Source organism: Vulpes lagopus, chromosome 19, assembly GCF_018345385.1.
Source record: "Vulpes lagopus strain Blue_001 chromosome 19, ASM1834538v1, whole genome shotgun sequence".
NCBI classification, from domain to species: domain Eukaryota; kingdom Metazoa; phylum Chordata; class Mammalia; order Carnivora; family Canidae; genus Vulpes; species Vulpes lagopus.
Window position 1 is genome coordinate 11433313 of NC_054842.1, and position 14494 is coordinate 11447806.

General features: G+C 37.3%; 1 protein-coding gene across 1 annotated transcript in view; it reads right to left on the reverse strand.

Annotated features, from left to right (window-relative positions):
- ULK4 (unc-51 like kinase 4) overlaps positions 1 to 14494 on the reverse strand; it is a 595478-nt gene that overhangs the window by 567990 nt on the left and 12994 nt on the right. The window contains exons 5-12 of the mRNA XM_041734654.1: positions 13650 to 13812; positions 11145 to 11246; positions 10480 to 10563; positions 7965 to 8040; positions 4544 to 4636; positions 2231 to 2346; positions 2007 to 2076; positions 231 to 327 (exon numbers count right to left, since the gene is read on the reverse strand). Coding sequence (XP_041590588.1) covers positions 231 to 327; positions 2007 to 2076; positions 2231 to 2346; positions 4544 to 4636; positions 7965 to 8040; positions 10480 to 10563; positions 11145 to 11246; positions 13650 to 13812 — 801 coding nt within the window. The remainder of the gene's footprint in view (positions 1 to 230; positions 328 to 2006; positions 2077 to 2230; positions 2347 to 4543; positions 4637 to 7964; positions 8041 to 10479; positions 10564 to 11144; positions 11247 to 13649; positions 13813 to 14494) is intronic.

Sequence of the window (14494 nt, forward strand, 5' to 3'; positions counted from 1 at the left end):
ATTACATGGGCTGTCAATCATATCTCAGGAAAGCTGTTATCAAAGAAATAATTATGAAACAATTCTCTCTCAAGAGTACTTACCAGAGAAACCAGTGATCAAAGAGGACTTAATTGTAAAATTTGTTGTTTCAATCATAGTTTGGAGATCAACGTGGCAATTATTCTTCTGCCTCTCTATATCTTATGTGGGGAAAAAAAAAAAAAAAGGAAAATCCCCTCTCTGCTCACCTTGGTTGAAGGAGAAGTTTTCTGTGGTGAATGTTGAATCATATCCTCACCAGGACTTAATCCCACTGCAGTGCTCGTTCTTGGAGTTGGACGAGAACTGGAAAATACAGACCAATCAATACTACTCAGATTTTAGAAACAAACTGTTTACTATTATGGGGGGCGGGGGGGACGGACATCTATCTCACAGAAAAACTGGTCGAATATAAAGATTCTACATGATCTCATATATTTAAACTCTAAATTTGTGTTTATCCAACACTTTCGGTAAATGTCTTGAAAGCAATTTCCTGGCTAATTTATTATTTCTTTTCTTTATAGAACCTATGTTATATACAGTACCTTCTATTTTAACTAGAAACCTTAAAACATTGATTTTATTATTTTTTAAACGTCTGCTGGTATCAGGATTGACATAATAAAATAGATTGGACATTCTACAAAGGATGGAAAATATTTACAATTTTATTTTAGAAAACTTTTTTTAAGATTTTATTTATTTAATCATGAGAATCAGAGAGGCAGAGACATACACAGAGGGAGAAGCTCCTCAAAGGGAGCCCGATGTGGGACTCTATCCCAGGACCCCAGGATCATGACCTGAGCCGAAGGCAGATGCTCAACCACTCAGCCACCCAGGTGTCCCCAGAAAACGTTTTAAATGGAATATTATCTTGGTACCTATTTAAGAAACAAGTAATAATCTGCACCTATTTTTAATTATTTCTCCTACCCTTTAAAATGGTCTCATACTCTGTGGGTCAATCCATTACTCTTGCATCTCTGATTGAGTTTTTTTACATTTAAAAAAAAAAGAAATCTTCAACTCAGATCATTAGGGTCTTTTTCAATGAATTCCTTCAAATTCCTAAATATCAAGATTCTTCCCTCTCTCTCATTTATCTGTTTATTCATTCATTGAACAAGTACTTATTTAACATGCCAAAGATTATAAAAAGTTTTTTTTTTAAACTGAACTTAAAACATCTATGTAGATAAATTTAACATACTTTAAATAGGGTAAAACAAGTCAAGAAATTATAGTTCACTGTTATAACCCCTATGTCATTAAAACTATTTGTGTATAAGACTAAAACTATAAACACAACACACATTACTAAAACATGTTGGCCTTAATCATATTAAAATACCATTCTGATCTTTTTAAAATTATTTCAATGACTACATTATTAAACAAATATTACTTAAGCCTACACATAAAACATTTAAAAAAAAAAACAATCTGCTCTTTCCTGTAAGTCTTTATCCAAAAAAGAAATGAACTGCTAAAATTTCAAATTCAATTCTATTTGAAGGGAAAGTATAAAATGAAAAGGTTTTAAACCTTGTGAATAGGAAAGATTGTGGTTTGGTTAAAAACTTTTAAAAAGGGATCCCTGGGTGGTGCAGTGGTTTGGCGCCTGCCTTTGGCCCAGGGCACAATCCTAGAGACCCGGGATCAAATCCCATGTCGGGCTCCCGGTGCATGGAGCCTGCTTCTCCCTCTGCCTGTGTCTCTGCCTCTCTCTCTCTCTCTGTATGACTATCATAAATAAATAAAAATTTTTAAAAAACTTTTAAAAAATGCACAGCCAAATCAACATTCCATTGGCCAGCACTTAACAGTAACTTTGAAAGCAGAGATTGAACCCGAAATTTGACATTCACATCTCTATCCTTCATCTCTAACATAGTTTGGCACCTGGATAACAGATGCTTTGGGATGACCTCGCTGTCATGTCCCATGGATTCCTTAGGCTCTGTCATCTTACCTACCTGAGTAGAAACATGGATTCATTCGGATGACCCCCAACAGTACTTTTGGGCCGCAATTCAGATGGATTTTCTGTGGCAAGAAAGAAAAATATTATCCATAAAGGATCAAAAATATCATGAGCAGAGGAGGATGCAGACAGAATTTCAAGAGAATGGTAACAAAAACTAGAAGCACTCAGAAACAGCACCCTAAAGGGCACAAACATGCTCCAGCAAGAGCTCACCTAGTCTAAAAGAGTGACTTAGTCGCTGACCACCCTTCTCCCCCTTGGCTTGTGCACTCGGAGGCTTCAAAAACTCCTTGGAATCTCGCGTCCCAGAATGCTCCATCACTTTTTTGCTGTTCAACCAGAGAAAACCAACACAGTCAAATTTATTTTGAGTTTTCTATAATTTTCTATGCAGACCAAGAGGTGGGAAAAGATCATTAAATTACACATAACATTTTGCAAAGCCATGGAGTTGGAAAGTATTGTCATTAGGCAGCTAAAATGAGCACTTACTATATCTAAGGCATTCTACTGAATTTATAGACCTTATCCCTGAAAAATAAACAGCAGCACTTAGGTTGGAGAAGGAAACCAGAATTCAAAGTACCAACAATGAGTCTCCCTTTTCTCCCCCTCTTCGAGTATTGCCTGGCCTGGGTTCAAAAGCAATGAGTACAGACCAAAGGAGCCACCAAGAGAAGCTTCCTACTTACTTCTGTTCTAATAAATAGGAAAGGGGATCTCTAAGGGTCAAAGCAGGGGAAATCTCCTGGTTTTGGTGAGGTTTTTGTTTTTGTTTCTTTTTTCCATTTTACTCTGTCCCAGCCTCCAGGTAATCCTGCAGCAGCTAGCTAGGAGAGCAGCAGCTTCTAGCCAGTGCCTAAAACTGCGGGAGGAGTATCTTCTCTAATCAGACAGCCATGAGGGCAGCCATGGTGGCGCAGTGGTTTAGCGCCGCCTGCAGCCGGGGGTGTGATCCTGAAGACCCAGGATCAAGTCCCATGTCAGGCTCCCTGCATGGAGCCTGCTTCTCCTCTGCCTGTGACTCTGCCTCTCTCTCTCTATGAATAAATAAAAAATAAAATCTTAAAAAAAAAAAATCAAACAGCTATGATCTCAAGAACAGGAGGCAAATCCCCGTTGTTCTTTTTTCTCCTATCTCGCTGTCCTCCTGCCACTTGGCCCCAAACACTTGCAGCAAGACATAAAAATTGTAACACAGCATGACTAGGTGGGGTTTATTGCAGGACTGCAGGGCTGGCTCAATATTTGAACACCACCAATTTATGTAGGAGACCATGATCAGGCTAAAGAAAACCAATATGATCTTATCAACTGATACAAAAAGGCATTTGACAAAATTGAATGTTCATTCAAAGTGAAAAAGAACAGCTACACAAATCTTCAGCGCATTATAGTTAATGGTGAAAGGCTGAATGCTTTCATCCTAGAAACAGAAACCAGGGCAAGATGTTCACTTGCATCACTCCTCATTCAACATCTTACTGAAAAAGTCTTAGCAAGGGCAATAAGGCAAGAAAAGAAATCAAAGGCACATAGATTTTAAAAAGGAAGATGACAAACTAAGGTCAGAGGTGTTCTATGACTTGCTGATGCTGGAGGAGTGAGACCAGAGCCCTGCTTTCTGTAGTCCCCACAGAGCCTAACACAATGGTGAGAACATAGTTGAAACTCACTGCATCAGAGAAACCCAAGTTTGGGAGAGATCTTAAATAGAATTCAGACTTCTCTCTCCTATATACCGAATTTGCCAAGATCAAAATCAAGAATCAGACAACTATTCACCACTAAATAAGTGGAGGGGGAGCCAAGTCAATTAGCAGAACTTTATTCGACCACTTTTCACCTTGTTCTTAATACGATCACTTGTGTAGGTGTCCTGGGCTAAGAAGATTTCATAATAAAAATGAGATGTATTAGTCAGAATCAGACAGGAACTAGGGTATGCTCTGGTAACATACAACCCACAAATCCCAGTGGCTTAGAATCTCCTAACTTTGTCGCAATCACATACACAGCCATTGTAGGCTTGGCAGGGAAGCTACGCTCATCATAGTCACTGAAGACCTAGCTTGACAGCAACCCCATTTGGACATTTTCGTCGCAGGTGCCTCATCAGGAGGAAGAAATGTGTCAAATCTCAGGGGCTCATAAATTTTTTATACAGAATGAACATCACTTCTGTTCACATTTCATTAGCTAAAGCAAATCATGTAACCACACCTAACTCAAAAGGAGTAAATGAGATCCTACCGTGTGCTTGGCAAGGTGGAAAGTGTTACATTTTTAGAGCTAATGACCACCATACTAAAATCACTGACTGGATAATAAACAACTGATCAGAAAATGAACAAAATTGAGAACACCAAATTCATGGATAAACTCTTTAAGCAATGCTTAATCAAATGTTTGATTTTCTCCTAGTAAGCAGAGAAAGTCATATCATTGATGCTGCATTGACAGAACAGTAGTCAGTGCAATCATTTAATAACCATGCCCCCACACAAAGATAAGCTTATATACTACCTGACATTGGAATCCTCGGTGCTTGACTCCCGATCTTTCCTAGTGAAAGCACTCTTCCAAAATGAATGTTGCAGTAGGCCTGCCCAAGTTAATCTAAATAAAATACAAATGTTAAAGTTCTATTTTAACATGATTCACCATGCATAATTGCCAAGTCATGTCCCAAATACATCTACTAGGTTTTATGATTTATAAATTTCTCTATATGAATGTACCTCAGCAATTCTTTCATACTTTCTTTTTAATTTATTTATTAGAGAGAAAGAGACTGCATGTAAGGGTACAGAGAATGAGGAAGAGAATCTCAAGCAGACTATCCACTGGGCATGGAGACCCACTCAGAGCCTGATCCCACGACTTTGAGATCATGACCTAAGCGGAAACCAAATGTCAGATGCTTGACCAACTGAGTCATCCCAGTGTCCCTATTTTCATTTTAGTATAATTAATCTCTTAGCAACAACAAAAAAATAATTCAGAAGCCTTAAATGGTACAGAACTAAAGAGTCTGACAACTAAATATTAGAAGTCTCAGGGTTCATATTCCACAGAGCCTGATGAAAACATTTTGGGTTCTCAAACATAGCCTATAAAAGTAGTCTATAATTAGCTTAAAATTTTAAAGCAAACACATCAGATATTATCAATCTATAATTCTGTCATCCTTTAGTCTACACACCTTCCCTGCTTCATACATTTCATTTTTGGGACTTCATTTTTAGAACTTCATTCAGAAATAAGAAAATTAGCCTCATGATTTTACAGTCACACTTCTGCACAGGAGCTAAAATGTTATCTAGCTAGATTGTCCACATTAAAATGACTTTAGGCTGTATCTAAAACCCACACTTTCAATGCATTAGTTTTTACTACTAATAGAGTATGCTTCTAGTTATAATCATCAGACTCAGAATGGTTAAGCCTGACTGAAATTTCAAAACAAAAGAGAAAATTTGATGATTCAAAAGATCTCTATGGAAATAAAAGCAACTTTGGGGTGCCTGGGTGGCTCAATCAGTTAAGCATCTGATTAAACTCTCCATCTCAGCTCAGGTCTTGATTTCAAAGTTGTGGATATCCATGCTGGGCATGGAGCCTACTTAAAAAAAAGAAAAGAGAAAAAGAATTAAAAACTACTTTGATAAAAATTAAAACATGATTAATAAAAAGAATCTGCAATCACCTATAATATCCATTTTATATAAAGGGCTCTTAAAACTCACTCGCAATTTTATATAAATTTTTTATATTTTTAATTTATATATTTTATAAATTTTAATTTATATATTTTATAAATTTTATTAAAATTTATATATAAATATATAAAATATATTTTATATATTTATATATAATATATTTTATATATTTATATATATAAAATATATTTATAAATTTTAATTTATATATTTTATAAATTTTATATAAAATAAATTTTATATAAAGGGCTCTTAAAACTCACAATTTTTATTTCAGAGAAATAAATATTGGAATTTCTTTTTTGTCAGGCAGTTTGGCAAATATTTATAAGGTCAATAAAATCCATTGTAACACTGGGAGGGAAAGGGCTCTCTAGGGTTGCTAAACCAACACACATTCCAAGAATGTAGCAAATGCATCAAACTGTTTCATGTTCTTAGCCTCTGGCCACCAACCCCACTGTCAGTAATCTCCCCAAAGGAGCTAACTGCTTAAGTGGACACTAACATATACACAAAAGGATTTTTACTGTAGCAGCCTATATAATATTCTGAATCAAGAAGCACTCTAAATGTTTATTGGGCTTATGGTTATCATGTGTACATTCTGCAGCCATTTGAAAAGACTTGATGGACATAGAGAAAGAACTAGGTGATAGAGTGGTATCATTTATGCAATAAAGTATACAGTACAGGGATATAAATATGTGGAAATGCGGATGCAAATTCTAAATTAAGTATATTTGAATCCCATCAAAACGTTTCTGGAAGACTATAGCAAAATAATACTGATCCTAAAGGCATCCATTTCAAGCACAAGGGGTTTGTCCTAAAACTTACATGAGAATAAGCATTTCCTTCTGCAGTTTTTCTCTATGTTTAATGAAGCTAGAGAAGGGTTTTTTTTTTTTATATGCTATATGAAATTTACACCCTGAAGCAGAGACCCCAAACACTTGCCTAACACCCCCACCTCCACGTTAACTAGTGGCAGAATCCAAACTAGAGAGCAGTTGCTCTTGTCCGCCACTCCAGGGAGACACCCTCCAGACTCCCCCACCTCCCCTCCTGCCCTCTGCTATCCCATTCCAGTGATTTCTAACTTTCTGCTATTACTATAACCCAGAAAATTCACACTGCGCCTATTACCTTCTCACTTGATACCCTCATTATGACAGGATTATCAAAAAAGCATAGCACATTAAAATACCACTCAGTATAACTACATTAACTGTCTTGATAGCATCATACCCAGTTCAATAGTGTAAGACAGTTTTAGCCTAAAATCCCCAATTGGGGGTGGGGGGGAATGCCCCTCTTGGATTCAGTAGTTACAAGAAAATCTGTCAACCTACTAGGCAACTATTTAATATATAAAAGGAGAAATGGACTTTAACACTTCCTCATAATCAAAAACCCTGCAAACAGAGAGAGAGAAAGAGAAAGAGAGACAACCAAGCAACAGATTCTTAACTAGAGAGAACTGATGGTTACCAGAGGGGGGTGCAGGGAGGGCGTGCGGTGAAATGGGTGATAGGGATGAAGGAGTGCACCTGTGATGAGCACCAGATGATGTACAGAATTGTTCAATCACTGTATTGCACATCTGAAACTAATTATCACCATGTATGTTAGGGGCCCCTGGGTGGCTTAGTCGGTTAAGCAGCAGCCTCTTGATTTCAGCTCAAGTTCATGATTTCAGGGTACTGGGATCAAGCCCCACATTGGGCTCCCTGCTCAGCAAGGAGCCTGCTTGAGGATTGGTTCTCTCTCCCTTTCCCTCTGCTCCTCTCCTCTCATTTACCCTCTCTCACTCTAAAATAAATAAATCTTTAATATTACACAGTGTGTTAACTAATTAGAATTAAAAAAAAAAACCCACAGACAGAAAACACTCAACATAAACTCAGCTTTTTTTTTAAGAGTTATCTGACTAGCTCTCTGTATATTAAGAATAGTACCATTTTAGCATACATGAAATGAGAAAAAGATTCCTCTTCTTCATTCATATTAAAACACTATCCAGGGATCCCTGGGTGGCGCAGCGGTTTGGCGCCTGCCTTTGGCCCAGGGCGCGATCCTGGAGACCCGGGATCGAATCCCACATCGGGCTCCCGGTGCATGGAGCCTGCTTCTCCCTCTGCCTGTGTCTCTGCCTCTCTCTCTCTCTGTGACTATCATAAATAAATAAAAAAAAAAAAAATTAAAACACTATCCATACATACCTTTTCTGAGGATCTTTTTGAAGTAAACCATCAAGCAAATTAATAAAATCTGAAGAAGCTTTAGGAAGAGAAGCATCTATAGAGATTCCCAAAAGAAAAACCAGTGGTAAGTATATGAATACATACTCTTCATAAACACTTAGAATAATAGTATTTTGAAAGCACATATAATTTTTAAGAGAACACTGAATCCATTATTAACAATTACAGCTTCCATTTAATGGGGGGTGAGGTGTGGGCATAAAAGTACACAATATTTTTACTGTACCATAAAAAAACATGAATCTCAAAAACTAAGACTGGACTACCTCTAAACTTTCTCTTTACTGAATAAGCCCAGTAAAGATCACCAACCTGACAAACTCCTACCCCTTGTCTTCAACTTTTAATTATGCCTCATTTTCTGAGGCATTCTTAATTTGACCAACTTGACTTTATAATGTAAAATGATAAGAATACTTGCAATCCCTCTTTTCTTCCTTTTTTATTTTAAAGATTTTTAACAGGAAAATAATATACATGACAATATCATGATATTGGCCAATTCCAGTATTCTCCAAATGTTAGGCTTTTTTAAATTAGAATATACCATAGCCAAATGATCAGTCTTTGGTTAAAGTGGCCATGAGGACAATGGACAAAAACATCACAGAAGGTTTTACAGCAACCACGGCCACAGTCGAAGGAAGATCCCCAGTTAAGCCTGGGCCACCAAAAGTATCCTGACATACCTCTGACACCTGCATTTTCAGATTTCTCTTCCCTGCATAAAAATCCTTAACTTACAGGACACAAGAATAATCAATACTATGAGTATTCAAAACCAAACAAAAATCAGAAGTCATCATGACAAGAGAGAGTTTTTGTAGAAATCATTTTTAATATAAAAGTTAATGGAAGAGGGATCCCTGGGTGGCGCAGCGGTTTGGCGCCTGCCTTTGGCCCAGGGCGCGATCCTGGAGACCCAGGATCGAATCCCATGTCAGGCTCCCAGTACATGGAGCCTGCTTCTCCCTCTGCCTGTGTCTCTGCCTCTCTCTCTCTCTCTCTCTCTCTCTCTCTCTCTGTGTGACTATCATAAATTAAAAAAAAAAAATTAAAAAAAAATTTAAAAAAAAAGTTAATGGAAGAAATGCAGTTTTGTTTTAATAAGTATAGACTAATCTCTCACTATAGTCTTCGGGGTAAATTTTAATTTATCTGATAAAAGGATGGCTACCCCTGCTTTCTTTTGAGGACCATTTGAATGGTAAATGGTTCTCCAACCTTTTATTTTCAGGTTGTAGGTGTCCTTCTGTCTAAAATGAGTCTCTTATAGACAGCAAATAGATGGGTCCCGCTTTTTTATCCAGTCTGAAACCCTGCGCCTTTTGATGGGGAGAAGGGCGGATGTTGGAGGGGAATGGGTGATGGGCACTGAGGCGGACACTTGACGGGATGAGCACTGGGTGTTTTTCTGTATGTTGGTAAATTGAACACCAATAAAAATTAATTAAAAAAAAATAAGTATAGACTATTTTCAAAACCGTGTTTTGGGTTTTTTTCCCCCACTTAGGATGACTCTTGAAATCCTAAAGGAATTCTATATTCCAGTTCTTTCATTAATTACTTCTAAAAGTTTTTTTCTTTTAAAAATGTAAATTTTCTTGGTAAAGTCCTGTTTTAATTTGTGTGTCTTGAGATTCACTTTTTTTTTTTTTTTTTTTTGTGGTGTACAACAAAGTACTTTATTATGTTTGTGCCTTTGGGTTTTTTTTCCCCTTGCCTTAAAGCTGTTAGTGGTAGATTGTTACATTCATTAAAATTCATATGATTAAAGCTCCAATACTTTTAAAACACTGGAACTATGCCTAGTTTAGTTTAAAAACTTGTCAGGGACATTCTGATTCAAAATAAGCACTGACAAATACCAGACTTGTCCCTATTTGAACACTAAACAAAAATAACTACATAGAACACGAGTACAAAGTAGGAAGTGGTAGATACACAAGGGAAAAAAAAAAAAACACACAAAAGTTTGAGCTTTTAAAATCTTTAAACCTGGGGATCCCTGGGTGGCGCAGCGGTTTAGCGCCTGCCTTTGGCCCAGGGCACAATCCTGGAGACCCGGGATCGAATCCCACATCGGGCTCCCGGTGCATGGAGCCTGCTTCTCCCTCTGCCTAGTGTCTCTGCCTCTCTCTTTCTCTGTGACTATCATACATAAATAAATAAAAATAAAAAAAAATAAAAATAAAAAATAAAATCTTTAAACCAGACTCCTGTTGATATAGGAGCACAAAATAATTTGTGTTTTTAAATGAGGGAATCTATTAGTAGTACTTTGTTCATTTCAGGGTCTGAAAAAACAATTTAAAATAAGCAAAAGGAAAGCTAACATTTCTAAAAATATCAATCTGTGACTATATATAAAAATTAAATTTGGAAGTTAGGAATCAAAAACAAACTTTGGACAAAAGTGTCCCATTAGTATCAATTATAAATTAACTGCATTTATAATTTTTAAAAACCCTACCTTTTGGAATTGGTGGCAAAGGATCTTCATAAAAAATCTTTTCAATTAATTCTGAAAAAGTTTCTGAGAAGAATGGAGGTTTTCCTGAAATCATAAGAAAAACTGCAAAATTAGACAATAGCTTGCTATCACCAATAATTCTAAATAAATCTCACCTACAGATATAAAATTATGCAATATACAGGAAAAAATATATAGTAATTTCTTACTAAGTGCCCAGATCAGGCACACTGTATATTTTTGTATTTCTGTAATTTAAAACTTATCATCCTAACAAATTTGCTAATGCATATATGGACCATTACCATGATCCAAGGGCTGCATGAGTCGCTGGACACATCTGAATAATTCACAGGCACAAGGTACCTTTGCAACAATTTCCACTAATAATCACAGTTTTTTAATAAGTACCTACATTTTTGCAAAAGATCATTAAAAATATCTGTATGTCAAAAGTCCCTTGTCCTATACGTCAAAGGTTCTAGACATATGCCTAGACACCAAGCATACAGGAGGAATACAGAGGGAAGCAAGATGAAATGAGTTATATAAAAATATAGAAAAGCTAGTTTTCACATTTTCCAGGCAAAATTCTTTCAAACTACAGATTTAATCTGTTTGTGTGTGCCCAGCTCTGATTTTAAACTGTACCAGAAAGTAATTACCTGAAAACATTTCATAAAGCAGACAGCCCAAAGACCAGAGATCACTGGTGATGGAGAAGTCTGTACCCCTCAAAACTTCTGGTGCTGTATATGTAAGAGATCCTAAAAGTATAAAGAACACCTCTGTTAGGCATTTGTATCAATCCCAAAAACAATCTACCTACGAGGGATCTGGTAAGGTGAAAAAAGAATGGAGGAAAATACACCCATAAACACATGCCTTCATCTGTACCCCACATTTTTTAATGGTTTTTAATTTTCAGGTTTCATTGACAAGGATACGTATGAATACAAACAGGTTTTGAAAATCCAATTGAGTTAGTGGTGTGGCACAATTAGGTATATTCTTTTTAATTTAACAATTTAAATAATCAAAAGAACCTTTGATTATAATATTCTCATTAGAATAGATTAAGTTATACAGCAGTAATACCCCAAATTCCCACCAGCTTACCAACAAAGGTTTATTTATTACTCCAACTACACTTCTACTGCATGTCAGCCCAGCGGCCCGGATCCTTAGAGTCACTCAAAGAGCCAGGCTGATCGAGGGCCCATCTCAATTCATGATTCCTCCATCACCAGGACAGGGGGGTAAACATAGTAAACTGTAAACTGGCTCTGAAAATTCCAACCTCAAAGTAACTCACATCACTTCTGCTCATACTTCCTTAGCTTTGGCCAGGAGAAGATGCAATCCAGAAGAACAGGAAATATTTAGTGAATAGCACTAAGATGTGCTACATATACTTTCTACAAAGTTTAACGTTATATAGAAGTAGCACATTCTTGGGACCCCTGGGTGGCTCAGTGGTTGAGCATCTGCCTTCGGCCCAGGGTCCTGGGATCGAGTTCCGCATCAGGTTCCCTGCAGGGAGCCTGCGTCCCCCTCTGCCTAGGTCTCTGCCTTTCTGTCTCTCATGAATAAATAAAATCTTTTAAAAAAGAAAGAAAAAGTAGCAACACATTCTTGAGCTAGCAAGTTCTCTTATTTACTGATTAAACCTTAGAGGGTCCCCTAATATCTAAGTCACACAACTAAGCAGTTGCAGAGTACCCACCAAAATTCCACCTAAAAGCCTCCCATCTTCCAATGAGAATGTTCTTTTCATGGAGTAATCATCAATCATTTGGAAAATAAAATTCCACTGAGGTAAACTTTCCAGCAAATATCTTCAGGACCTATTACAGCCAGAGCAGCAGTCTCATGTGGTCTCAAGTTTTAAAGTTCTACTATGTGACATTTTTGCTATACTATCATATTTCATACATACATTCGCTCATGCAGCAAACACTTATGGAGGATCTATTTGCCTTACTTTCCCAGATCCTCAGAAAGCAAACATAAATAAGACCTGCAAGATGCCCAGGCACCCTGCCCAGGCACATCACTGATAGGTGTTGAAAGTGAATGTCTTCCCCAATTATAATGCAAGTTCAGTTAGGCCAAGGATTTTTGCATTTTGTTCACATCGATATTTCCAGTGTCTAGAACATGTCTAAATTTGTTGATTTCTGTACTTTATTTCTTTCTTCTACATTAATTTAATAAATGTCCTAAGGAACAAATGAATATGATGTCCCTACGTTCACAAGTGCATCAGAAAAGACAACATAGAAAAATGATTACATATGTTAGGTTTGACCATCCATTTACACATAGAATATCACAGAAGAGGGATGCCTGGGGGGCTCAGTCATTAAAGCATCCAACTTTTGATTTCAGCTCTGGTCACAACCTCAGCAACCTAAGATTGAGCCCCACACTGGGCATAGAGCCCGCTTAAGATTCTCTCTGCTCTCCCTGCGCCCCTCCCGCCCACAGCCCCACTTGTATGCTCACTCTCTCTAAAGAATATTACAGGGGTGCCTGCCTTTGGCTCAGGTCTTGATCCTGGGGTCCTGGGATCAAACCCCACATTGGGCTCCCTCAGCAAGGACTCTCCCTCTCCCTATGCCCCTCTCCCTTGCTTGTGCTTTTTCTCTCTCAAAATTAATAAATATTTTTTAAAAATTACAAAAAAAGGTATCACTTCACAATCTCCCCTCAAGTACAGTGACTCTTAACACCCCAGGCCCCATCTCACTGGCAAAACCACCTTTCAAGAATGCACCCTAACAATCTCCCTTACTTTCAGAATATCAGCAACTCATCAATGTTGAAAAAATATCTACAGAGCCACTCATGAGTGCCAGACACTGTTCTAAGTGCTGAGGATACAGAAGGAAGCAGGACAAAATGGCCATCCTTATGTTCTCATGAATAGTCAGAGACATAGAAAGCAAGGATAGGATACAGGCTTTATTAGAGATGGTCTGTACTTTACACAGTATTGGATCTATACAAAAACCTTTAGGCTATGGACAAAGCCATCCCCATATCCAGATTTCTACTCACTGTTATTTCCAATATATTATTTTGACTGACAAAAATATAAGGTCTATCATCTCCTAAACACAGGACTTGAGCAGTGCAGGGTTCTGATCTATAAGCTCTCCACATACCTTTGACTCTACTTTTTACAGTTTTCTTCAGTACATTCTCCCCGCTATCACCTCCTCCTTCTTCTGCTGCCACCAAAGCAAAGAATTCCTCCAAATTTTCACCTTCTACTTTGGCCAAGCAAAAATTACTAAATTTCAATGTGCCGGGCCCTTCCAAGAGTATCTAAGAAGATTAAAAAATATGTTCAGAAACCAGTTCCATTTACACTTCCATCAGCACCTCTTCAAATCCCATTGAAGAACTCTAAGCACTGGTTTTCTTGCTTCATCCTACTCAAAAAATTAAATGCATACAAGTTTTTAAAAGCAGCTGAAGAAAAAAAATAAAATAAAAAATAAAAGCAGCTGAAGAAAAATACACCCAATATTTTAATAATAGAATCAAATATAAAACTGTCTTTTCTCAGAGGTATAAAATGAACACATCATAACCACAGATAAAAACCACATGCCTCTGGGAAAGATGAAGAACAACGTATGTAGAACAATCAATCTTTCCTCGCCAATCCTCCGTGACAGCTCAAGGAGAACTTGAAATTCCACCTGTCCAACGCATAATTTACTCACAGGTTCAAAACTAGGGTTTTGAAGTTAGAGATCTAGCCCTAGGTCCACCACTTATTGGCAGTCTGACCTGGAGAATTTACTTAACTTTTCTAAATCTCAGTCTCTTCACCTATAAAGTGGGAAAAATAATATTGAACTGTTCAGACTGTTATACGATTACCTGAGTTTATACATTCAAAGGGCTTTTGACAATGACCAGCTCAAGTCAGCTAACAGAATTTGTGACTGGAAGTTATTATTCGGTGACTGTTGAACCCCCTGCCAGTGTTCTGTTACTT